This window comes from Oncorhynchus masou, chromosome 5 (genome assembly GCF_036934945.1).
Source record: "Oncorhynchus masou masou isolate Uvic2021 chromosome 5, UVic_Omas_1.1, whole genome shotgun sequence".
NCBI lineage: Eukaryota > Metazoa > Chordata > Actinopteri > Salmoniformes > Salmonidae > Oncorhynchus > Oncorhynchus masou.
This window is the reverse complement of record NC_088216.1, coordinates 16602543-16625773: the sequence shown is the minus strand read 5'-3', so window position 1 is coordinate 16625773 and position 23231 is coordinate 16602543. Positions and strand designations below refer to the sequence as shown.

Genomic DNA, 23231 nt, shown 5'->3' with positions numbered 1-23231 from the left:
GCCTATCTATTGTATATAGCCTCGCTACTGTTATAACCTATCTATTGTATATAGCCTCGCTACTGTTATAGCCTATCTATTGTATATAGCCTCGCTACTGTTATAGCCTATCTATTGTATATAGCCTCGCTACTGTTATAGCCTATCTATTGTATATAGCCTCGCTACTGTTATAGCCTATCTATTGTATATAGCCTCGCTACTGTTATAGCCTATCTATCTATTGTATATAGCCTCGCTACTGTTATAACCTATCTATTGTATATAGCCTCGCTACTGTTATAGCCTATCTATTGTATATAGCCTCGCTACTGTTATAGCCTATCTATTGTATATAGCCTCGCTACTGTTATAGCCTATCTATTGTATATAGCCTCTCTACTGTTATAGCCTATCTATTGTATATAGCCTTGCTACTGTTAGATCCTATCTATTGTATATAGCCTCGCTACTGTTATAGCCTATCTATTGTATATAGCCTCGTTATAGCCTATCTACTGTTATAGCCTATCTATTGTATATAGCCTCGCTACTGTTATAGCCTATCTATTGTATATAGCCTCGCTACTGTTATAGCCTATCTATTGTATATAGCCTCGCTACTGTTATAGCCTATCTATTGTATATAGCCTCGCTACTGTTAGATCCTATCTATTGTATATAGCCTCGCTACTGTTATTTTTCTTTGTCTTTTTACTGTTGTTTTTATTTCTTTACTTACCTATTGTTCATCTCATACCTTTTTTGCACTGTTGGTTAGAGCCTGTAAGTAAGCATTTCACTGTAAGTTTGTTTCGTGACAAATAAACTTTGATATGATTTGGGTATAATTGAGGAAGGCATACTCAGGAAGACAGAGAGGATCTGGAGGGAGATGGGAACACTTACAAAGTTCCACTGAATTTAGATAAGGCCACACTCTCCCCACTCATCCTTCCAGAGCACGCCAACCTGTACATGGATAAGAGGGATCTCTGGACACCGGGAAACAACAGACATCTAAACACAAAACCCCATCCCACACAGTGACAGCACCTGGAACTAATCAAAATTCATTGATGCATGTCACACCAGGAACTCCAAATGTCAACGGTGTCTTGGGCATGGCCATGCTACCCTGCAGCGGTAACCGGTGTAACCGGGAGAGAGAGACAGAGACACAGAGACAGAGACACAGAGACAGAGACAGAGAGACAGAGACAGGGATAGAGACAGAGAGACAGACAGAGACAGAGATAGAGAGACAGACAGAGACAGAGAGTAAAAGGAGGATCATTGTTTTACCTGCAGCACTGCTCCAGAGGTGTCAGGATAGAGGGCTCTCTGAGTGGTGTCCAAACCTGTAGTCAGCACAGACACAGTACACAAGGTTGAAGATAACAAAGGATAAGCCAACACAAAAATTGTAATGATCTACAGCCTCTTTATTACTCGATTGCATTTTCAATGCTAACCCTGTAGAATCAACAACGACACCGGTCCAATTGTTTTTATTTTTGGACGCTCAGCAAATAATGATTAGGTTTTCTCAACCTGTATTGTTCATCCTAGCTCAACCCCAGAAACAGGATGTCCAGTACAATGCTGTGGAACTCAACCTCCCCAGTGCTGCTCCATAGACTGTTCGAGTCAAATGAATGGCTGTTGCTGCTGTTAAGATGCCAGTAGAGAGAGCTGTGGTACAGTAAGGTTTTAGTGTAGCCGATGAGACATACAGAATTACAGTCTAACTAATAAGTCTATTAGTGTGGTCAAATTATGTTATTGCATTTGTTTTAAAGTATTTACATGTTTTAGCGTGTTTAATTTTAGCTCTGCATCTCCCTTCAGGTCCACAGTACATCTAGATGGTGTCACCCACAAACCTCACACTCTCCTGTTTCACACAGCCAGTAAGGTCCCCCTACCAAACCTCTCTCTCTTCACCCTGTAAGTACACTTGATAAGACATCATACCTCACCATTCAACTTTTTATTGGGGATTTCTTCTGCAGAACACATTCTTGAATGCGAATGGTATTGTAAGATGTACTCGAGTGTGGTATCATATAGTTTGTTTTGTTGAGCATTGCTTTTGAAACACTTTATTTTTTATATTTAGTTGTATTACGTAGAAGAAACCGGGATATGTTGTTGCCCTGTGTAGCAACACTCAATGTTGTAGTCCTGGTCCTGTAGAATAAAACAGGATATGTTGTTGCCCTGTGTAGCAACACTCAATGTTGTAGTCCTGGTCCTCAGAATAAAACAGGATATGTTGTTGCCCTGTGTAGCAACACTCAATGTTGTAGTCCTGGTCCTGTAGAATAAAACAGGATATGTTGTTGCCCTGTGTAGCAACACTCAATGTTATAGTCCTGGTCCTGAGAATACAACAGGTTTAAAAGAACAACAGAGAAACACGTATCTTACAGTGCTACACATCTGTTATAATAGAGACTTTTTCCTGCTTAATTGAAGTATCAGGTGTAGTTTTTCACCAGTTATAAAGTGTTTGTGGTCTCTCTTTATGTTTGTAAGGCTGTAGGGAGGGAGATGCAGCAATGGGATTGAGAAGAGCAGGAATAGATAAATAGGCCTGTGGTTTACACACATCTCTCAGCAACTGTGTAAGTAACTGCATCCGAGTTAGAGTTAGTTAGAGTCACCATTCCCAGTACGCTAGCCTATAATACCCAGGATATAGTTAGAATCACCATTCCCAGTACGCTAGCCTATAATACCCACGATATAGTTAGCCTAACCATTCCTAGTACGCTAGCCTATAATACCCACGATATAGTTAGAATCACCATTCCCAGTACGCTAGCCTATAATACCCACGATATAGTTAGCCTAACCATTCCCAGTACGCTAGCCTATAATACCCACGATATAGTTAGAATCACCATTCCCAGTACGCTAGCCTATAATACCCACGATATAGTTAGCCTAACCATTCCCAGTACGCTAGCCTATAATACCCACGATATAGTTAGAATCACCATTCCCAGTACGCTAGCCTATAATACCCACGATATAGTTAGCCTAACCATTCCCAGTACGCTAGCCTATAATACCCACGATATAGTTAGAATCACCATTCCCAGTGCGCTAGCCTATAATACCCAGGATATAGTTAGAATCACCATTCCCAGTACGCTAGCCTATAATACCCACGATATAGATAGCCTAACCATTCCCAGTACGCTAGCCTATAATACCCACGATATAGTTAGAATCACCATTCCCAGTACGCTAGCCTATAATACCCACGATATAGTTAGAATCACCATTCCCGGTACGCTAGCCTATAATACCCACGATATAGTTAGCCTAACCATTCCCAGTACGCTAGCCTATAATACCCACGATATAGTTAGAATCACCATTCCCAGTACGCTAGCCTATAATACCCACGATATAGTTAGAGTCACCATTCCCGGTACGCTAGCCTATAATACCCACGATATAGTTAGAATCACCATTCCCAGTACGCTAGCCTATAATACCCACGATATAGTTAGAATCACCATTCCCAGTACGCTAGCCTATAATACCCACGATATAGTTAGAATCACCATTCCCAGTACGCTAGCCTATAATACCCACGATATAGTTAGAGTCACCATTCCTGGTATGCTAGCCTATAATACCCACGATATAGTTAGAATCACCATTCCCAGTACGCTAGCCTATAATACCCACGATATAGTTAGAATCACCATTCCCAGTATGCTAGCCTATAATAACCACGATATATTTAGAATCACCATTCCCGGTATGCTAGCCTATAATACCCACGATATAGTTAGAATCACCATTCCCGGTATGCTAGCCTATAATAACTACTATACAGGCCCTATACACCGGTACAGGCCTAATGATGATACTAGCCTATAATAACCATGATACAGGCCATATAGACAGGTACAAATATCCAGTGGTGTAATGTACTTAAGAAATAATTCTTTAAAGTACAAATTATGTAGTTTTTTGGAGTATCTGTACTTTACTATTTATATTTTTGACAACTTTTACTTTTATTTCCCTACATTCCTAAAGAAAATTACGTACTTTTTCCTCCATACATTTTCCCTGACACCCAAAGGTACTCGTTACATTTTGAATGCTTAGCAAGACAGAAAATGGTCCAATTCACACACTTATCAAGAGAATATCCCTGGTCATCGCTACTGCCTCTGATCTGGCGGACTCTCGAAACAAAATTGCTTTGTGTTAACATGATGTCTGAGAGTTAGAGTTTGACCCTGGCTATCCGTAATTTAAAAAACAAGAAAAGTGTGCCATTTAGTACTTTTTCCACCACTGAAAATATCAACAAGATGTATAAAATCAATCTCAGAGGTCAGCTTCAGATGGTCCTCTACCCGAATTGGATGGTCTCACTTCTCTTGGTCAGGGCCTCATCACTCTCTTTCACAGCATCAGATTTGGCACTTGGCAGGTGCAGGAATAATCTTTGAAGCTCTGAATGTGCTTAGATATGTTGATTCTTGACAGTGTTGGGAAGATGTCTATCAATATCCATGTCTGAGTTATTGGTCAGTAGTTGCCATTTTGTTATATCCACAATAATCACATTATTGTGTGCATGTAACTGTACTCCAGGTGTCGCCCATCTTCCCCATTATCCCCTGTGTAATTATACCTGTGTGCTCTGTTGGTCTATTGCCAGTTCGTTCATCTTGTTTGTTTGAGTCAACCAGAGTTTTGTGTCTCACCTTCTGCTTTTCTAGTCTCTCTTTTCTTGCCCTCCCGGATTTGTCCTTTGCCTGTCCTGACTCTGAGCCCGCCTGCCTGACCACTCTGTGTTACACAGACCCTGAGTCTGCCTGCCGTCCAGTACCGTTGCACGACCTCTGGTTTTCTCTTGCCTTTGACCCATCCCGGAAGTCCAAGAGCACACGAGGTGTCCCGACCTTCCTTGCGAGTCACCGAAGAGGGCCGAGGCACTGTTTCCTGAGCACATGCAACTAGGCAGAACTGGGCTGTCGCCCACGGAACGGCAACACAGGATCAGAACAAGGAGCTGTCTGTATCACAGGACTTTTGGTTATGTTATGTCCTCGTGCCCAGTACTGGACCAGGCTCACCAGGGAGTGGGTACTCTGGTGGGCCGTATGGGGAACTTTCTCGCACCGCTTTTCATGTCATTCTACTGTGGGGAAACCAGTCCAAATCTCACAGGATCCTCATTGACTCTGGGGCCGATAAGAGCTTTTTTGACGTCATACTGGCTTACGAGCTGAACATCCCCAATCAGCCCCTCTCCATTTCCGTGGATGTTAGGGCACTGGACGGGCACTCTATAGGTGGGTCACCCATAACACCACTTCCATCAACCTACATGTGTCAGGGAATCACAGTGAAACCATTCAGTTCCTGCTCATCTAGTCCCCCCATATTCCCATGGTGTCGGGATTCTCCTGGCCAAAGCGACACAACGCACACATCAACTGGTTTACAGATGCCATCATGGGCTGGAGTCTGTTCTGCCACACCCATTGGCTGAAGTCTGTGCAACCTGCCCCGGGACGTCTTCCAGGGTCCCCGGAGGTGGTTCCAGATCTCTCCGCCATTCCCGCGGAGTACCAGTATGGCGTGTTCCAGGCTCTGGTGAATGACGTTCTCCACGACATGCTGAACCGGTTTGTCTTTGTCTACATTGATGACATCCTCGTCTTCTCCCGCTCCCCCCAAGAACATGTGCTCCATGTCCATTAGGTTCTCCAGTGCCTTTTGGAGAACCAGTTGTTTGTTAAGGCGGAAAAGTGCGAGTTCCATCGCTTCACCATTTCCATTTTGGGCTACATCATCTCTGCTGGGAGCGTCAAGATGGATCTCAAGAAGGTGAACGTGGTGGTGGATTGGCCCCAGCCTATGTTCAGGGTGCAGCTGCAATGCTTCCTGGGGTTCGCCAATTTCTATTGCTGGCTTTATCTGGGGTTACAGCACCCTGGCCTCCCCTGTCTGTCCTCACCTCTACCAAGGTTCCGTTCACGTGGTCCACGGCCACTGACCGGGTGTTCTGGGACCTTGAACACCACTTCACCACGGCTCCGATCCTGGTTCATCCGGACCCATCCCATCAGTTCGTGGTGGAGGCCGATGCTTTGGATGTCAGAGTGGGGGCTGATCTGTCCCTATGTTCTGCCCTGGACCTTTAGCTGCATCCCTGCGTCTTCTTCTCCCACCGCCTCACCATCACAGAGAGGAAGGTGGCATTGGAGGAATGGAGGCACTGGCTCGAAGGGGCGGAACATCCATTTATTGTGTGGACCGATCACAAAAACCTGGAGTATCTCCGCACCGCCAAGCGCCTCAACTCCAGGCAGGCGAGATGGGCCCTGCTGTTTACCCGGTTCAACTTTTTCCTCTCCTACCGGCGGCGGTCCAAGAATGTCGGATGCCTTGTCTCACCACTATAACCCTACGGCTACTGAGACCATCCTTCCCACTTCGTGCCTGGCGAAGGCACTCATCTATAATATCGGAAAAACAGGTCCGGGAGGTGCAGCGGTCCCAGCCAAACCCTGGGGTGGGCCCAGATAACAGGATGTTCATGCCTGACACTGTCTGCTCGGCGGGCCTGGAGTGGGCCCATTCCTCCAGGCTTGCCTGCCACCTGGGCTCCCGGTGGACCCTGGCATTTGTGTGATGATGCTTTTGGTGGCCCACCATGGTCTCTGATGTCTCCGCAATCGTCACACTTGTGCCATGTGTGTTCAGAACAAGACTCATCGGGAAGCTCCAGCTGGCCTTCTGCAACCTGCCTGTCCCTCACCGTCCCTGGTCCCACATATCCCTGGATTTCGTCACGGGTCTCCCCCCTCTGAGGGCAACACTGTCATCCTGACGGTGATGGACCGGATTTCCAAGGCCGCCCACTTCATTCCTCTCCCCAAACTACCCTCGGGCCAAGGAGATGGCCCAGCTCATGGTGCAGCACATGTTCCAGATCCATGGACTGCCTGTGGACATGGTCTCCGACAGTGGCCCTCAGTTCTCGTCCCAATTCTGGAAGGCGTTCTGCACCCTCATTGGGTCGTCGGCCAGCCTATCCTTTGGGTTCCACCCCCAGTCCAATGGCCAGTCGGAGCGAGCCAACCAGGACCTTGAGACAACTCTACTCTGCCTGGTCTCCGGCAACCCCACCACCTGGAGCCAGCAGCTTGTGTGGGTGGAATACGCACGCAACGCCCTTCCCTGCTTTGTCACAGGCCTATCGCCCTTTGAATGTTCCCTGGGGTATCAGCCCCCACTCTTCCCCAAGCAGGAGGAAGAGGTCGGCGTACCTCCTGCCAGATGTTTGTCCGCCGCTGTTGTTGTACACATAGGAGAACCCAGTCGGTCCTCCTTAACCTTTCTGGCGCAGGCGTACCGCTAGCGATCCACCTCGACAACATCTGGTGAAATTGTAGAGCGCAAATTTCAAAATACAGAAATAGTCATAATAAACATTCATAAAAAATTTGTTCAATAAAGTCTCTCTTTATATCCCAAAAACTCAGTTTTGTTGGCGCGTTTTGTTCAGTAATCCACTGGCTCAAATGTGGTCAAAACATGCAGATGAATACATCCTAATAGTACTGGTAAAGTTCATGGAAACATGTCAAACGATGTTTATAATTAATCCTCGGGTTGTCAATTGTCTAAATAATCGATAATATTTAAACTGGACAACAGCTTATTCAATAGAAATGAAAAACAACGAAGGGCACGCACTCTATCACCATGCAAACCAGCACCTGCGTGATTCTACAGTCCACTGACAGAAAGGTCTTCTGAAAACAAGCATGAAGTTATGTCTAAAGACTGTTGACTTCTAGTGGAAGCCATTAGAAACTGCAATCTGGGTCTTAACCATTAAATACTCTATAGGCATTCAATTGAAAATACCCACATCAAACAAATCCCATTTTCTGGATGGATTTTCCTCAGGTTTTCGCCTGACATATCAGTTCTATTATACTCACAGACATTATTTTAACAGTTTTGGAAACCTTAGAATGCTTTCCATCCAAATCTACCAATTATATGCATATACTCGCTTCTGGGCCTGAGTAACAGGCAGTTTACTTTGGACACACTTCTCATCCAGACGTTGAAATACTGCCCCCAAGACATAAGAAGTTAAGACCACCTCCAGGTATCGACGACAAGCGGATCGCCATCGGACATCGGCTCCTCGGTATCGTCTCGGGCAGAAACTATGGCTATCTACCCGGGATCTCCCCCTCTGGGTGGAATCCCACAAACCTCTCCCACCGGTTTACTGGCCAGTTTCCCATCTCTAAAATGATTAGTCCCTCTGCTGTTAGTCTTCTGTTGACCCGTACCCTTCGTGTACACCCCACCTGTCATGTGTCCCAAGTTAAACCTATGTCTCACAGCCCTTTGTCTCCTCTTTCCAGGACCTCTGGTTTTCTGACCCCTGCCTGTCTTGACCTGTCTATTGCCTGCCCCTGTGGAACATTAAACTATTGTTTATTCGACGGGGTCTGCATCTGGGTCTTCCCTTCATACCTGATAAGTAGTGGGTTTTTTGCAGCAATTTGACCAGGAAGGCCTGATTCACGCAATCTTCTCTGAACAGTTGATGTGAGATGTGTCTGTTGCTTGAACTCATTTGTGCTGCAATCTGAAGCTGGTAACTCTAATGAACTGCAGAGGTAACTCTGGGTCTTCCTTTCCTGTGATGGTCCTCATGAGAGCCAGTTTCATCATAGCGCTTGATGGCTTTTGTGACTGCACTTCAACTACAAATTTTCAAAGTTCTTGAAATGTTCTGTATTGACATGTCTTAAAGTAATGATGGACTGTCATTTCTCTTTGCTTATTTGAGCTCTTCTTGCCAAAAAATCTTGGTCTTGGTCTTTTACCAAATAGGGCTATCTTCTGTATACCACCACTACCATGTCATAACACAACTGATTGGCTCAAAAACTTCACAAATTAAAAAACTTTTAAGAAGGCACACCTGTTAATTGAAATGCATTCCAGGTGACTACGTCATGAAGCTGGCTGAGAGAACGCCAAGTGTGCAAAGCTGTCAAGGGCAAAGGGTGGCTACTTTGATGAATCTCAAATATAAAATGTGTTCTGATTTGTTTAACACTTTTTTTGGTTTCTACATGATTCCATGTATTATTTCATAGGTTTGATGTCTTCACTATTACTCTACAATGTCGAAAATAGTAAAAACAAAGAAACCCTTGAATGAGTAGGTGTGTCAACTTTTGACTGGTACCATATATTTACACTACCATTCAAAAGAAAGAAGAAAAAAAACTGTTTTTGACCATTTAAAATAACATAAAATTCATCAGATATACAGTGTAGACATTGTTAATGTTGTAAATGACTATTGTAGCTGGGAACAACTGATTTTTTAATGGAATATCTACATAGGTGTACAGAGGCCCATTATCAGCAATCATCACAACCGGTCTTCCAAAGGCACGTTGTGTTATCTAATCCAAGTTATCATTTTAGAAGGCTAATTGATAATTAGAAAACCATTTTACCATTATGTTAGCACAGCTGAAAACTGTTGTCCTGATTAAAGAACCAATACAACTGGCCTTCTTTAGACTAGTTGAGTATCTGGATTATCAGCATTTGTGGGTTCGATTACGGGTCTCAAAATGGCCAGAAACAAAGACTTTCTTCTGAAACTCGTCAGCCTATTCTTGTTCTGGGAAATGAAGGATATTCCATGCGAGGAATTGCCAAGAAACTGAAGATCTCTTACAACGCTGTGTACTATTCCCTTCACAGAAAAGCGCAAACTGTCTCTAACCAGAATATAAAGAAGAGTGGGAGGCCCCGGTGCACAACTGAGAAAGAGGACAAGTACATTAGAGTGCCTAGTTTGAGAAACAGACGCCTCATAAATCCTCAACTGGCAGCTTCATTAAATAGCACCCGCAAAATACCAGTCTCAACGTCAACAGTGAAGAGGCGACGTCGGGATGCTGGCCTTCTAGGCAGTGTTGCAAAGAAAAAGCCATATCTCAGACTGGCCAATAAAAAGAAAAGATTAAGATGGGCAAAAGAACACAGACACTGGACAGAGGAGCATCCCGGAGTCGCTCTTCACTGTTAACGTTGAGACTGGTGTTTTGTGGGTACTATTTAATGAAGCTGCCACTTGAGGACTTGTGAGGCGTCTGTTTCTCTAACTAGACAAATGTTGTATACAACAAAGTTAAAAGTCACACACAATGTAAGCTACAAACGTATCACAACTGTAGCAGGCCAATCCTTCTCCTGAAGGTATGCTGGATGTGCAGACTTCTGCTCCAGCCCAGCCCAGCACTAACATACACTACATGACCAAAAGTATGTGGACACCTGCTCGTCAAACATCTCATTCCAAAATCATGGGCATTAATATGGAGCTGGTCCCACCTTTGTTGCTATTACAGCCTATAATTTTTCTGGGAAGGCTTTCCACTAGATGTTGAAACATTGCTGCGGTGACTTGCTTCTATTTAGCCAAGAGCAATAGTTACGTCGGGCACTGATGTTGGGTGATTAGGCCTGGCTCGCAGTCTGTGTTCTATGGGGCCTAGCAGGAACCATGAGAAACAGCCCCATACCATTATTCCTCCTCCACCGAACTTTACAGTTGGCATCCAGATTAGTCTGTCAGACTGCCAGATGCTGAAGCATGATTCATCACTCCAGAGAACACATTTCCACTGCCCCAGCGTCCAATGGCGGCGAGCTTTACACCACTCCAGCCAACACTTATTATTGCGCATAATGATGTTAGACTTGTGTGCGGATGGTCGGCCATGGAAACCCATTTCATGAAGCTCCCAACAAACATTTCCTGTGCTGACTTTGCTTCCAGAGGCAGTTTGGAACTTGGTAGTGAGTGTTGCTACCGAGGAAAGACAATTTTTACATTCTATTCGTTTCAGCACTCAGCGGTCCCGTTTTGTGAGCTTGTGTGACCTACCACTTCCTGGCAGAGCCAATGATTCTCTTAGATGTTTCCACTTCACAATAACAGCACTTACAGTTGACTGGGGCAGCTCTAGCAGGACAGAAATTTGACAAATTGACTTGTTTGAAAGGTGGCATCCTATGATGGTACCACATTGAAAGTCACTGATTTCTTCAGTAATGTCATTCTACTGCCAATATTTGTCTATGGAAATTGCATGGCTGTGTGCTCAATTTTTCAGTGCATTCAGAAGGTATTCAGACCCCTTGACTTTTTCCACATTTTGTTATGTTACAGCATTATTCTAAAATGGAATTTAAAAAACAATACAAATCCTTCATCTAATTACAATACCCCATAATCAGAAGGTGAAAAGTTCTTTAGAAATAGTCGAAAATTAATTTAAAAAATAAAAACAGAAATAACTTATTTACATTGTTATTCAGACCCTTTGCTACGAGACTGAACATTTTTCTCAGGTTCATCCTGTTTCCATTGATTGGAGTCCACCTGTGGTAAATTCAATTGATTGGACAAGATTTGGAAAGGCACGCACCTGTCTATATAAGGTCCCGCAGTTGACAGTGCATGTCAGAGCAAAAACCAAGCCATGAGGCTATGTAATTATGGGATATTATGTGTAGATTGATGAGGGAAAAAAGCAATTTAATCCATTTTAGAACAAGGATGTAACAAAATGTGGAAATGTCAAGGGGTATGAATACTTTCCTGAATGCACTGTATACACCTTTCAGCAACGGATGTGGATAAATCCATTCATTTGAAGGGGTGTCCACATGCTTTTGTGTGTATATATAGTGTATATGTGACCAACAGATGCACATTTATATTCCCAGTCATGTAAAATCCATAACTTTCTTTCAATTGACTGATTTCCTTACATGAACTGTAACTCAGTAAAGTTGTTGAAATTGTTGCATGAGGTGTTTATATGTTTGTTCAGTATATTTAAATGCATATCAAATAGGATATATATTCAATTAAATGAATACAGCATGGTAATATTATTGAGGCCTTTCTTCTGTTGATTTCTCAAAACCAAAACACGTGAAGGCATCACTTGCAATTTGGAATAAATGTTACACTTTTATAGTTTTTTCTGTACCTGTGCACGAGTCCTTAATACACCGTCCATTGTACAAAATAAGTCATTCCCACGTGAGTGACATCTCCAGGAGATGAACCTATAACGTTCATAAGATTGTTCCTTACATGGTTTGTCATGACCGCCACAGGACAGGAGTTTACACGTTTCTGTTCCAGCCCTTTACTAACAACTCATTGAAATCATTGTGATCTAAATTGAAGATGTGCACATAGTACAATTCCCTGGGACAGAAATTCATGTCTGTATTTAATAATGACTTTCATAAATTACAATGTTCAGACAAATCTGCATGATAAACAATAACTGGTGAATCCATTTCTAACATTGTGATATTGCACAGTCCTTAATAACATCCTTGGATATGGGGATCATCCCTGGTGGCTGGGAGGTTCACAACAAGTTCCTTACATCTGCAGGGTGACAGGGTCAGGTGTCCTTCAAGGTGGAACAAGCAGAGACAAGGGGGGAGAAATTAACCTCACTGACCAAATCTCAGTGCTGATTCATGTTTCTGAAGCCTCAACTACCTTTATTAAATGTGCAATAGTTTTGTTAAGTTTTTCATAGGCTTGGTCAGTTTAGAATGAGAGTAGAAAAACAATCTTTAATTTTAACTGGTAACATCAAACCCAATCAGACACTGCATGCTGCTAGCTAGCAAAGTAGCTAAACAGACTCATCAACAGTGAATGCACAAATAACTTGGCTGGCTTGCAAGCCTAGATCTAATAAAATAGTTGGCTGCATTTGCCACTATTTCATCAGATGGCATTTATTTTTTAACATGTCTTACCTGCAAACAAGACGGGCACGACTGTTTTCTCCTGCAAGCCAATGCAATGGAGTGAAACGCGATCAGGAAACAAATGGGGGAAATGTATTTAGCTGGCTAGCATGTTCACCAATTCATGATTTTAAAACTGTCCGGGTCTTCACAACTGATGCATTACTGAATCTACAACAAGGCCATGTTAGTTGAGTTGTTGATCTCTAAACACCCGATAAGCAGGACGAGGTTGCCTACTAGCATTAGCTAGCTATTGCGTCCGAAGTGTTAGCTAGCTTAATTAGCAATGGGCTGATAAACAACAGTTAATCAACATTTTAATTCAAAATTCATATGAAAGTAAATTGTTTAACATTTGAACATAATATAGTAAATAAATAATCATTATACATTTTGCAAAGTTATTGCTTATTCTTCTGCAAATTTCTCTCTCAAGCGGGTACTTCTGTCTGTCTGGACTGATGTGTTATCATGCTTACTAAATAAATAAAGGAGGACAGTAGAGTGCGCTCCTTGACCTTTGTGGGTTGTGCCCAAACCGTGCGACTTGCGATTTCAATTAATCTGATTGGTCAAGACATACAAAGAGCCTGCAGCAGCAATCTTTATGTGTGAGTTGACAAAATCATGAGGCAAATCGGTTTAAAAAACAGCAGTTTGTCCCCTTTGCGTCTAACTATTTTATTAAACAGAATCTAATGTGCTGGGGCAAATGCCGCCATGCAAAACATTTTTTTGTCAGCCGTGATGCAACTTCTGAAAAGTGTTCTGCCTGAAAACCGTCCAAAAGTAGTTGTCTTTTTGCATGAAAAGGAAGGAAATTACAGCAACTTGTGCCCTGACCACATCATGTGTCAACCACTCACTTACTTCTTGTTTTCATACTGCCAGTGAGTTGTCTTACAAAACCTCTCCACTTTGCTCTGTAAGTACACTTGAATATATCTTATAAAATTGTGTTTGGTAGTATGTTTTTAGTGATTAACCATATTATTCTGGTTAATGATAATACTAGGGACTCATGTCTCAATGCTATAGGATTGTAAGAATAAAACAGATTTTGAGCAATAAAATGATTATTATGTGTATACAGTGCTATAGACAGCTCTGTTCAATAAATAATTGTTTACCTCTTAATTCATTTATAAGGAGTAGTTATTCACTAGGTATAGAGTGAGTTGTTGTTTATGTTTCTAACACTACAGGGTGGGTGATGCAACAATGGCATTGAGAAAACCAGGAAGTGTGTTTGTGGTCTTTCTCTTGTCAATGGCAGGTACTGTATGGTCACGTTCTTAGATTTGTAATAGTCTTCTTATGATAGCTATCCTTGTTGCTATTACATCTACAGACAATTACAAAATGCCATGAGACTGTTCAGGACAACATGAATATGAATATTCTGGTGTGTTCAGGGGTCTTTTAGGCATTCCCATTTCCCTTCAGAAGCTGGGTCGTTCCACCAATTCGGTGCCTTCTAAGAAGTGTATCTTGGTCAAAAGATTATTCAGATTTCACGTAATTTTAACATTCTGTCAAAGAGCACGTGTTCAACTTAATAAAATGTGTTTTCTCATCTCAAGAGATTTAATAAAAAATGACTACAGTTAGTGCCTCTTAAGTTCCAAATAAAGATACAGGGTTGAACATAACAGGGTTGAACATAACAGGGTTGACGATTTCATCTTAAATCCGCTGTTAATCCCCTTGTGATAAGGAGAATGGAAGGTTGTTGTCTGCAAAAGAGAGTTGCATTCGAAAGCAAGCTTCACAAAAATGTTTTAATTGTTAAAACATATCTAGCCTGTCTATCTATGGGCAACAGGGTTGACGTGTTATTCGAGCCTGTCTATCTATGGGCAACAGGGTTGACGTGTTATTCTAGCCTGTCTATCTATGGGTAACAGGGTTGACATGTTATTCTAGCCTGTCTATCTATGGCTAACAGGGTTGACGTGTTATTCTAGCCTGTCTATCTATGGGTAACAGGGTTGACGTGTTATTCTAGCCTGTCTATCTATGGGTAACAGGGTTGACGTGTTATTCTAGCCTGTATATCTATGGGTAACAGGGTTGACGTGTTATTCTAGCCTTTCTATCTATGGGTAACAGGGTTGACGTGTTATTCTAGCCTGTCTATCTATGGGCAACAGGGTTGACGTGTTATTCTAGCCTGTCTATCTATGGGTAACAGGGTTGACGTGTTATTCTAGCCTGTCTATCTATGGGTAACAGGGTTGACGTGTTATTCTAGCCTGTCTATCTATGGGCAACAGGGTTGACGTGTTATTCTAGCCTGTCTATCTATGGGTAACAGGGTTGACGTGTTATTCTAGCCTGTCTATCTATGGGCAACAGGGTTGATGTGTTATTCTAGCCTGTCTATCTATGGGTAACAGGGTTGACGTGTTATTCTAGCCTGTCTATCTATGGGTAACAGGGTTGACGTGTTATTCTAGCCTGTCTATCTATGGGTAACATGGTTGACGTGTTATTCTAGCCTGTCTATCTATGGGTAACAGGGTTGTTTATTCTAGCCTGTCTATCTATGGGTAACAGGGTTGACGTGTTATTCTAGCCTGTCTATCTATGGGTAACAGGGTTGACGTGTTATTCTAGCCTGTCTATCTATGGGTAACAGGGTTGACGTGTTATTCTAGCCTGTCTATCTATGGGTAACAGGGTTGACGTGTTATTCTAGCCTGTCTATCTATGGGTAACAGGGTTGACGTGTTATTCTAGCCTGTCTATCTATGGGTAACAGGGTTGACGTGTTATTCTAGCCTGTCTATCTATGGGTAACAGGGTTGACGTGTTATTCTAGCCTGTCTATCTATGGGTAACAGGGTTGACGTGTTATTCTAGCCTGTCTATCTATGGGTAACAGGGTTGACGTGTTATTCTAGCCTGTCTATCTATGGGTAACAGGGTTGACGTGTTATTCTAGCCTGTCTATCTATGGGTAACAGGGTTGATGTGTTATTCTAGCCTGTCTATCTATGGGTAACAGGGTTGACGTGTTATTCTAGCCTGTCTATCTATGGGTAACAGGGTTGACGTGTTATTCTATCCTGTCTATCTATGGGTAACAGGGTTGACGTGTTATTCTCGTCCCGCTCAGTTTTCCAAAACACCAGAAAATGGGTAAAAAGAGTAGAACCAGCTCGCCTGCTATTACACAATGATTTAACTATTAGATATTCAACTAAGTTACATGTAATTGTTTTAAGAAGGCCATACCAAGGATAATTTTACTACTTGATATTGAATTCTAAGACTCCTTAAAGCACCCCCCCCCCCAAAATGAAATAAATCACTTACAGCTGTTAGCCCATACAATCACATTGATTAACAGATTCACTACATAGAACAGATCGTTTCAAAACCAAATCGAAAGGAAGTTTGTTCTGAAGTATCAGATCTACAGTACCAGTCCAAAGTTTGGACCTACCTACTCATTCAAGGGTTTTTCTTTAGTTCTACTATTTTCTACATAGTATAATTATAGTGAAGACATCACAACTATGAAACAACACATATGGAATCATGAACTAACCAAAAAAGTGTTAAACAAATACAAATATAGTTTATATTTGAGATTCTTCAAAGTAGCCACCCTTTGCCTTGATGACAGCATTGCACACTCTCACAGTTTTGATGTCTTCACTATTATTCTACAATGTAGAAATGTTACTTCCGTCGTTAGATGAATGAGACCAAAGTGCAGCGTGGAAAGTGTTCATGATTTTTAAAACTGAACGCCGACAAAACAACAAATACAAAAGCTATGCAAAAACAAGTTCTATGCAAAAACAAGTTCCCACAAACACAAGTGGAAAAAAGGCTACCTAAGTATGATTCCCAATCAGAGACAACGATAGACAGCTGCCTCTGATTGGGAACCATACCCGGCTAACAAAGAAATAAAACAACTAGAATGCCCACCCAAATCACACCCCGACCTAACCAAATAGAGAAATAAAAAGGCTCTAAGGTCAGGGCGTGACAAGAAAATAGTAAAAATTAAGAAAAATCCTTGAATGAGTAGGTGTGTCCAAACCTTTGACTGGTACTGTATATCTGAGAGATCAGGATTATTATTATATATATATTTTTACATGTATTTAACTCTTTAGTTTTGGCACTAATCAGTGTCCATATATACTTCCATTCATGTTTAACTGGTACGGTGGACCTTCAGACGAGTCTTGTGAGACCTCTGGACTTCCTAGACCGTTCGGACGCTTCAGATGATTTGGTGAGAAGACACCGCTGTAGCTCTGTCACCTGTCACAGCAGATGCAGAAGTGCGAAATAGGCAGACGCGTTGGATTGAGACTCATCCAATGCAAAAAAGCACATCTCTATCTTAAATAGAAGGATGTTGATGGGGATTTTTGTACTGTGCTAATTAGATTTCCGCGGGGCATTGACCTTAAGAGGGCAATCAGATTTATTGAATTCTTCATGTTGTCTATATTAAAAGGGCACTTCATTTACTATAACAGGCTTTTAAAAATGTAATATTGCTACACAAAGGGAAGTGCTCTACCTCTACCTCTACCTACACAAATGCTCTAACTTTGATGGCCACTGACATGCTGGAGAAGTGTGCTCTTTACGGACGAATCCCAAATTCAACTGTACCGGGCAGATGGCAGACAGAGTGTATTGCGTCATGTGGGCCAGCGGTTTGCTGATATCATCGTTGTGAACATAGTGCCATGGTGGCAGTGGGGTTATAGTATGAGCAGACATAAGGTACAGACAATGAACATAATTGCATTTCATTGATGGCAATTTTTTGAACTCAATTCCTGGAAGCTGAAAAATTCTAATTTCTTCCATGCTCTACGTACTCACCGGACATGCCACCCATTAAGCATGTTTGGGATGCTCTGTATCGACATGTACGACAGCATATTCCAGTTCCCGCCAATACCCAGCAACTTTGCACAGCCACTCCACAGGTCGAAATCAGCAGCCGTATCAACACTATGTGAAGGAGATGTGTCGCACTGCTTAGGCAAATGGTGGTCACACCAGGCACTGGGTACCTTTTGTAAGGTATCTGTGACCAACAGATGCATATCTGTATTCCCAGTCATGTGAAATCCATAGATTAGGGCTTAATTCATTTAGAACAATTGACTGACTTCTTTATATGACCTGTAACTCAGTAAAATCTTAGAAATTGTTTATTATTGTGATTCTATTGTTGTTCAGTGTAATAATAATAATTCAAACGAAATTAATAAATGATTGGGCCTACACTGTTTTAGGTGTTCTGGGTCAGAACTGTTTCAACGTGACTTACATCCATCAGAGTATCTGTGCCTTGAAGGGGTCAACAGTGGAACTGCCCTGCACATATCAACATCCAAGTTATCATGTAGTCTCAGAACCAAACTGGTATATCCAGGAGAAATATAAGGAGGCACCTAAAATCCTGAGCTCGGTGCCAGAGTATGCAGGTCGTGCTGAGTACCTTGGAACTAAAGAGAAAGACTGCACCCTGAGAATCACAGACCTGAGAGAGAGAGATTCAGCTGAGTACAAGTTCAGATTTAAAACACAGTATGCAGAATGGGGGTACAGCTTCCCTGGAACAACTCTGACTGTCACAGGTAATATATAATATCTACTACTATAACTACAAACACAGGTAATATATCATATCTACTACTATAACTACTAACACAGGTAATATATAATATCTACTACTATAACTACAAACACAGGTAATATATCATATCTACTACTATAACTACTAACACAGGTAATATATAATATCTACTACTATAACTACAAACACAGGTAATATATCATATCTACTACTATAACTACTAACACAGGTAATATATCATATCTACTACTATAACTACTAACACAGGTAATATATAATATCTACTACTATAACTACTAACACAGGTAATATATCTACTACTATAACTACTAACACAGGTAATATATCATATCTACTACTATAACTACTAACACAGGTAATATATAATATCTACTACTATAACTACTAACACAGGTAATATATCATATCTACTACTAACACATGTAATATATAATATCTACTACTACAACTACTAACACAGGTAATATATAATATCTACTACTATAACTACTAACACAGCTAATATATAATATCTACTACTAACACAGCTAATATATAATATCTACTACTATAACTACTAACACAGGTAATATATAATATCTACCACAACTACTTATACAAATATTTTAATTGTAATCCAGTACAATATCATATCGCAAGTTCTAATAATTATTATTCAGAGCTGCAGGTGAAGGTGTCTTCCTCCACAGAGGAAAAGAAGGGAAAACTGACCTGTAGCACCACCTGTCTTCTGACTGACAACCCCACCTACATCTGGTACAAGAACGGACAACATCTCCATGACCCTACTTCCCAACAATACTCCAGTAATACTCTAGTGGTCTGGGGTTACTCTGCAGACAGTTACTCCTGTGCTGTAAAAGACCATGAGGATTTTCTCGCTCCTACAGTGTGTGAGTCTGGACTCACCTATAATAATCATCTTAAGTCTCTATCATTAAGGCCTGTGGACCAATAGTAGAACATGTGGGGAAAACAGACAAATCTGTGCACTCTTGGATAGTAACACTAGTAGAACGTATATGGTATAATATACAAGGTAGAAATTGTTGATGGGATGTTATCTAGTTATTCCATTTTAGATTAAGGCTGTAACGTAACAAAATGTAAAAAAAAGTCAAGGGTTCTGAATACTTTCTGAATGCTCTGTATGTGTCTATATAATTTATTCATGTTAAACGAACCAGTCCAATACATCTTAAACACTTGAAATCATCTCATTATCATTTGAGGAATTGATAAGATACATTTTGTTTCAGGTGTTCATGGTCAGAGCTGTTTGAATGTGACTTACACCAAGAGGAGTATCTGTGCCTTGAAGGGGTCAACAGTGGACATTACCTGCACGTATAGACATCCCAGCTGGCATAACGTCACAGAAGTGTCCTGGTTCAACAAATGGGAGTCTGGAGTTACTACAGATCTAAGCCAGGACCCAGAGTATGCAGGTCGTGTGAAGTACCAACCAACTACAGACAAGGACTCCACCCTGAGAATCACAGACCTGAGAGAGAGTGACTCTGCTGAATATAAGTTTAGATTTACAACAACTGCGGTAAAATGGGGAAACAGCTTCCCTGGAATAACTCTGATTGTCACAGGTAATACTGTCCTTACAGTATTATATCATCTAGTCTAAGTCATTATCTCATTGGTGGAAATAATGATGATTGTGTTATTTTGTCTTCATTTCTCCCTTTTCAGACCTGCAGGTGAAGGAGACTCCTGGCACAGAGGAAGGGAAGGTGACACTGACCTGTAGCTCCACCTGTACTCTAACTGACAACCCCACCTACATCTGGTACAAGAACGGACAACTTCTCACCAACCCAAACACCCAAGATAACTACCTCTACTTAGACCAAATCAGCAGTGTGGACGCAGGCAGTTACTCCTGTGGTGTTAAAGGCTACGAGAATCTCCGTTCTCCTGTTACATTCTTTGGGGAGCCAAAGTCTTTGAAGAATGCAGTTGTAGGAGTCATAGTGGTTATTCTAATTCTCATACTCTGTCTCTTTGGGTTCATGTGGTTCAGGTGAGTGAGATGAATTTATCCCTTTTCACATTCTGTGGTATAATCGATCAAAATATCTATATTGCTCTATTGATTGATTAATTATTTCACAAAACAGGAAGAAGGCCTCCAAATCCACTTCTGACACAAGAGACAGAAGAGACACAGTAGAGAACGGACAGGTGAGTTTTTTGGAGTCAGTTGACTGAGAACTGTAATCATCTGTGTATAGATGGACTCAATGACTGTGGTAATATCTTTCACCGCTCATGTTGTCTGTCTTCTCTCCCCATCAGAGAGACTCTAATCCAGTGTATGACAACATCTCAGGCCTGGCCATGGCCCCTACTGCGGCACAGAGAGCAGACACAGACGAGCAGGATGACATTACCTACGCAAGCATCCAACACAGAAACCAGGAAGTGCGTCTGGACTCCACCGTCCCACCGTCTCACCCCCAGAAACAGGACGAGGATTTCCAGTACACTACTTTGAAATTCAACAGCCCCAGTGCTGCTCAATAGACATTGGGAGGGATTCAATCCAATCATAGGTTATAGACATTGGGAGGGATTCAATCCAATCATAGGTTATAGACATTGGGAGGGATTCAATCCAATCATAGGTTATAGACATTGGGAGGGATTCAATCCAATCATAGGTTATAGACATTTGGAGGGATTCAATCCAATCATAGGTTATAGACATTGGGAGGGATTCAATCCAATCATAGGTTATAGACATTGGGAGGGATTCAATCCAATCATAGGTTATAGACATTGGGAGGGATTCAATCCAATCATAGGTTATAGACATTGTGGCTTTTAATGTAATTCTTTTTTTTTAAATGCTTTTGGAAATTGCTATATAATTCCTCAATTCGAATGTCTTTGATTTCGGCTTGAACTATCTATTTAAATTAAAGTACAGGCCAAACTGTTCAGTACATATTCTACTGGTCTATTATGGTCAGAGGGGATAAAAACTGTTCATTTTTTATAGTAGCTTTGTTGTTGTCATATCTCAAACAGACAGTTTCAGCATTAAAGATTCCAGGTTTAAATAACACAATATAACCTACGTTATTCATGAGATCTTATAGTAAATGTACTATAAATCAGTGATTTAAACATCCCATCCATACACCACACTAAACATACACATAGTCTGTGTCTGAAATCCTATTCCCTAACTACTGTGACACTGCGGACACAGCTAACCTCTCTAACAGTTAGGAGCCAAATGAATGATGCCAGGAACTCTAAATGTAATTACAGTGGGGAGAACATGCATTTGATACACTGCCGATTTTGCAGGTTTTCCTACTTACAAAGCATGTAGAGGTCTGCAATTTTTATCATAGGAACACTTCAACTGTGAGAGACGGAATCTAAAACAAAAATCCAGAAAATCACATTAATTTGCATTTTATTGCATGACATAAGTATTTGATCACCTACCAACCAGTAAGAATTCCGGCTCTCACAGACCTGTTAGTTTTTCTTTAAGAAGCCCCCCTGTTCTCCACTCATTACCTGTATTAACTGCACTTGTTTGAACTTGTTACCTGTATAAAAGACACCTGTCCACACACTCAATCAAACAGACTCCAACCTCTCCACAATGGCCAAGACCAGGGAGCTGTGTAAGGACATCAGGGATCAAATTGTAGACCTACACAAGGCTGGGATGGGCTACAGGACAATAGGCAAGCAGCTTGGTGAGAAGGCAACAACTGTTGGCGCAATTATTAGAAAATGGAAGACATTCAAGATGACGGTCAATAACCCTCGGTCTGGGGCTCCATGCAAGATCTCACCTCGTGGGGCATCAATGATCATGAGGAAGGTGAGGGATCAGCCCAGAACTACACGGCAGGACCTGGTCGATGACCTGAAGAGAGCTGGGACCACAGTCTCAAAGAAAACCATTAGTAACACACTACGCCGTCATGGATTAAAATCCTGCAGAGCACGCAAGGTCCCCCTGCTCAAGCCAGCGCAGGTTCAGGCCTGTTTGAAGTTTGCCAATGACCATCTGGATGATCCAGAGGAGGAATGGGAGAAGGTCATGTGGTCTGATGAGACAAAAATAGAGCTTTTTGGTCTAAACTCCACTCGCCGTGTTTGGAGGAAGAAGAAGGATGAGTAAAACCCCAAGAACAGCATCCTAACCGTGAAGCATGGAGGTGGAAACATCATTCTTTGGGGATGCTTTTCTGCAAAGGGGACAGGACGACTGCACCGTATTGAGGGGAGGATGGATGGGGCCATGTATCACGAGAACTTGGCCAACAACCTCCTTCCCTCAGTAAGAGCATTGAAGATGGGTCGTGGCTGGGTCTTCCAGCATGGCAACGACCCGAAACACACAGCCAGGGCAACTAAGGAGTGGCTCCGTAAGAAGCATCTCAAGGTCCTGGAGTGGCCTAGCCAGTCTCCAGACCTGAACCCAATAGAAAATCTTTGGAGGGAGCTGAAAGTCCGTATTGCCCAGCGACAGCCCCGAAACCTGAAGGATCTGGAGAAGGTCTGTATGGAGGAGTGGGCCAAAATCCCTGCTGCAGTGTGTGCAAACCTGGTCAAGAACTACAGGAAACATATGATCTCTGTAATTGCAAACAAAGGTTTCTCTATCAAATATTAAGTTCTGCTTTTCTGATGTATCAAATACTTATGTCAGGCAATAAAATGC

The 23231-nt window shown here is 41.9% G+C and overlaps 1 protein-coding gene and 1 long non-coding RNA gene across 4 annotated transcripts; one reads left to right on the top strand and one right to left on the bottom strand.

Moving 5' to 3' along the window:
• Window positions 1–12322: 12322 nt before the first annotated feature.
• LOC135534943 (uncharacterized) lies at window positions 12323–13351 on the bottom strand. Of its 2 annotated transcripts, XR_010454775.1 has the most exons (3): window positions 13267–13351; window positions 12883–12913; window positions 12323–12524 (listed from the first exon to the last, which is right to left on the bottom strand). It is a non-coding gene; the product is annotated as an uncharacterized LOC135534943 (long non-coding RNA). The 2 variants fall into 2 exon arrangements; XR_010454771.1 differs by having other exon boundaries at window positions 12883–13336.
• Window positions 13352–13695: 344 nt separating this feature from the next.
• Window positions 13696–21613, top strand: LOC135534500 (sialoadhesin-like). 2 transcript variants are annotated; one of them, XM_064961473.1, is made up of 8 exons: window positions 13696–13801; window positions 14082–14152; window positions 18159–18503; window positions 19213–19416; window positions 19783–20124; window positions 20228–20558; window positions 20656–20719; window positions 20834–21613. In XM_064961473.1, the coding sequence occupies exons 2-8, from the start codon at window positions 14098–14100 to the stop codon at window positions 21059–21061; spliced, it is 1569 nt and encodes a 522-aa protein (XP_064817545.1). In that variant the 5' UTR covers window positions 13696–13801; window positions 14082–14097; the 3' UTR covers window positions 21062–21613. The 2 variants fall into 2 exon arrangements, with proteins under 2 accessions (XP_064817545.1, XP_064817538.1); XM_064961466.1 differs by having other exon boundaries at window positions 13698–13801; window positions 19183–19416.
• The last annotated feature ends 1618 nt before the right edge of the window (window positions 21614–23231 follow it).

Excerpts from the sequence above, each read along its gene's own strand:
- LOC135534500 (XM_064961466.1), top strand. The coding sequence starts at position 14,098 with ATGGCATTGAGAAAACCAGGAAGTGTGTTTGTGGTCTTTCTCTTGTCA. Across the intron at positions 14,153-18,158 it reads CTTTCTCTTGTCAATGGCAG|GTGTTCTGGGTCAGAACTGT; the intron begins GTACTGTATGGT and ends ACACTGTTTTAG. Across the intron at positions 20,720-20,833 it reads ACACAGTAGAGAACGGACAG|AGAGACTCTAATCCAGTGTA; the intron begins GTGAGTTTTTTG and ends TCTCCCCATCAG.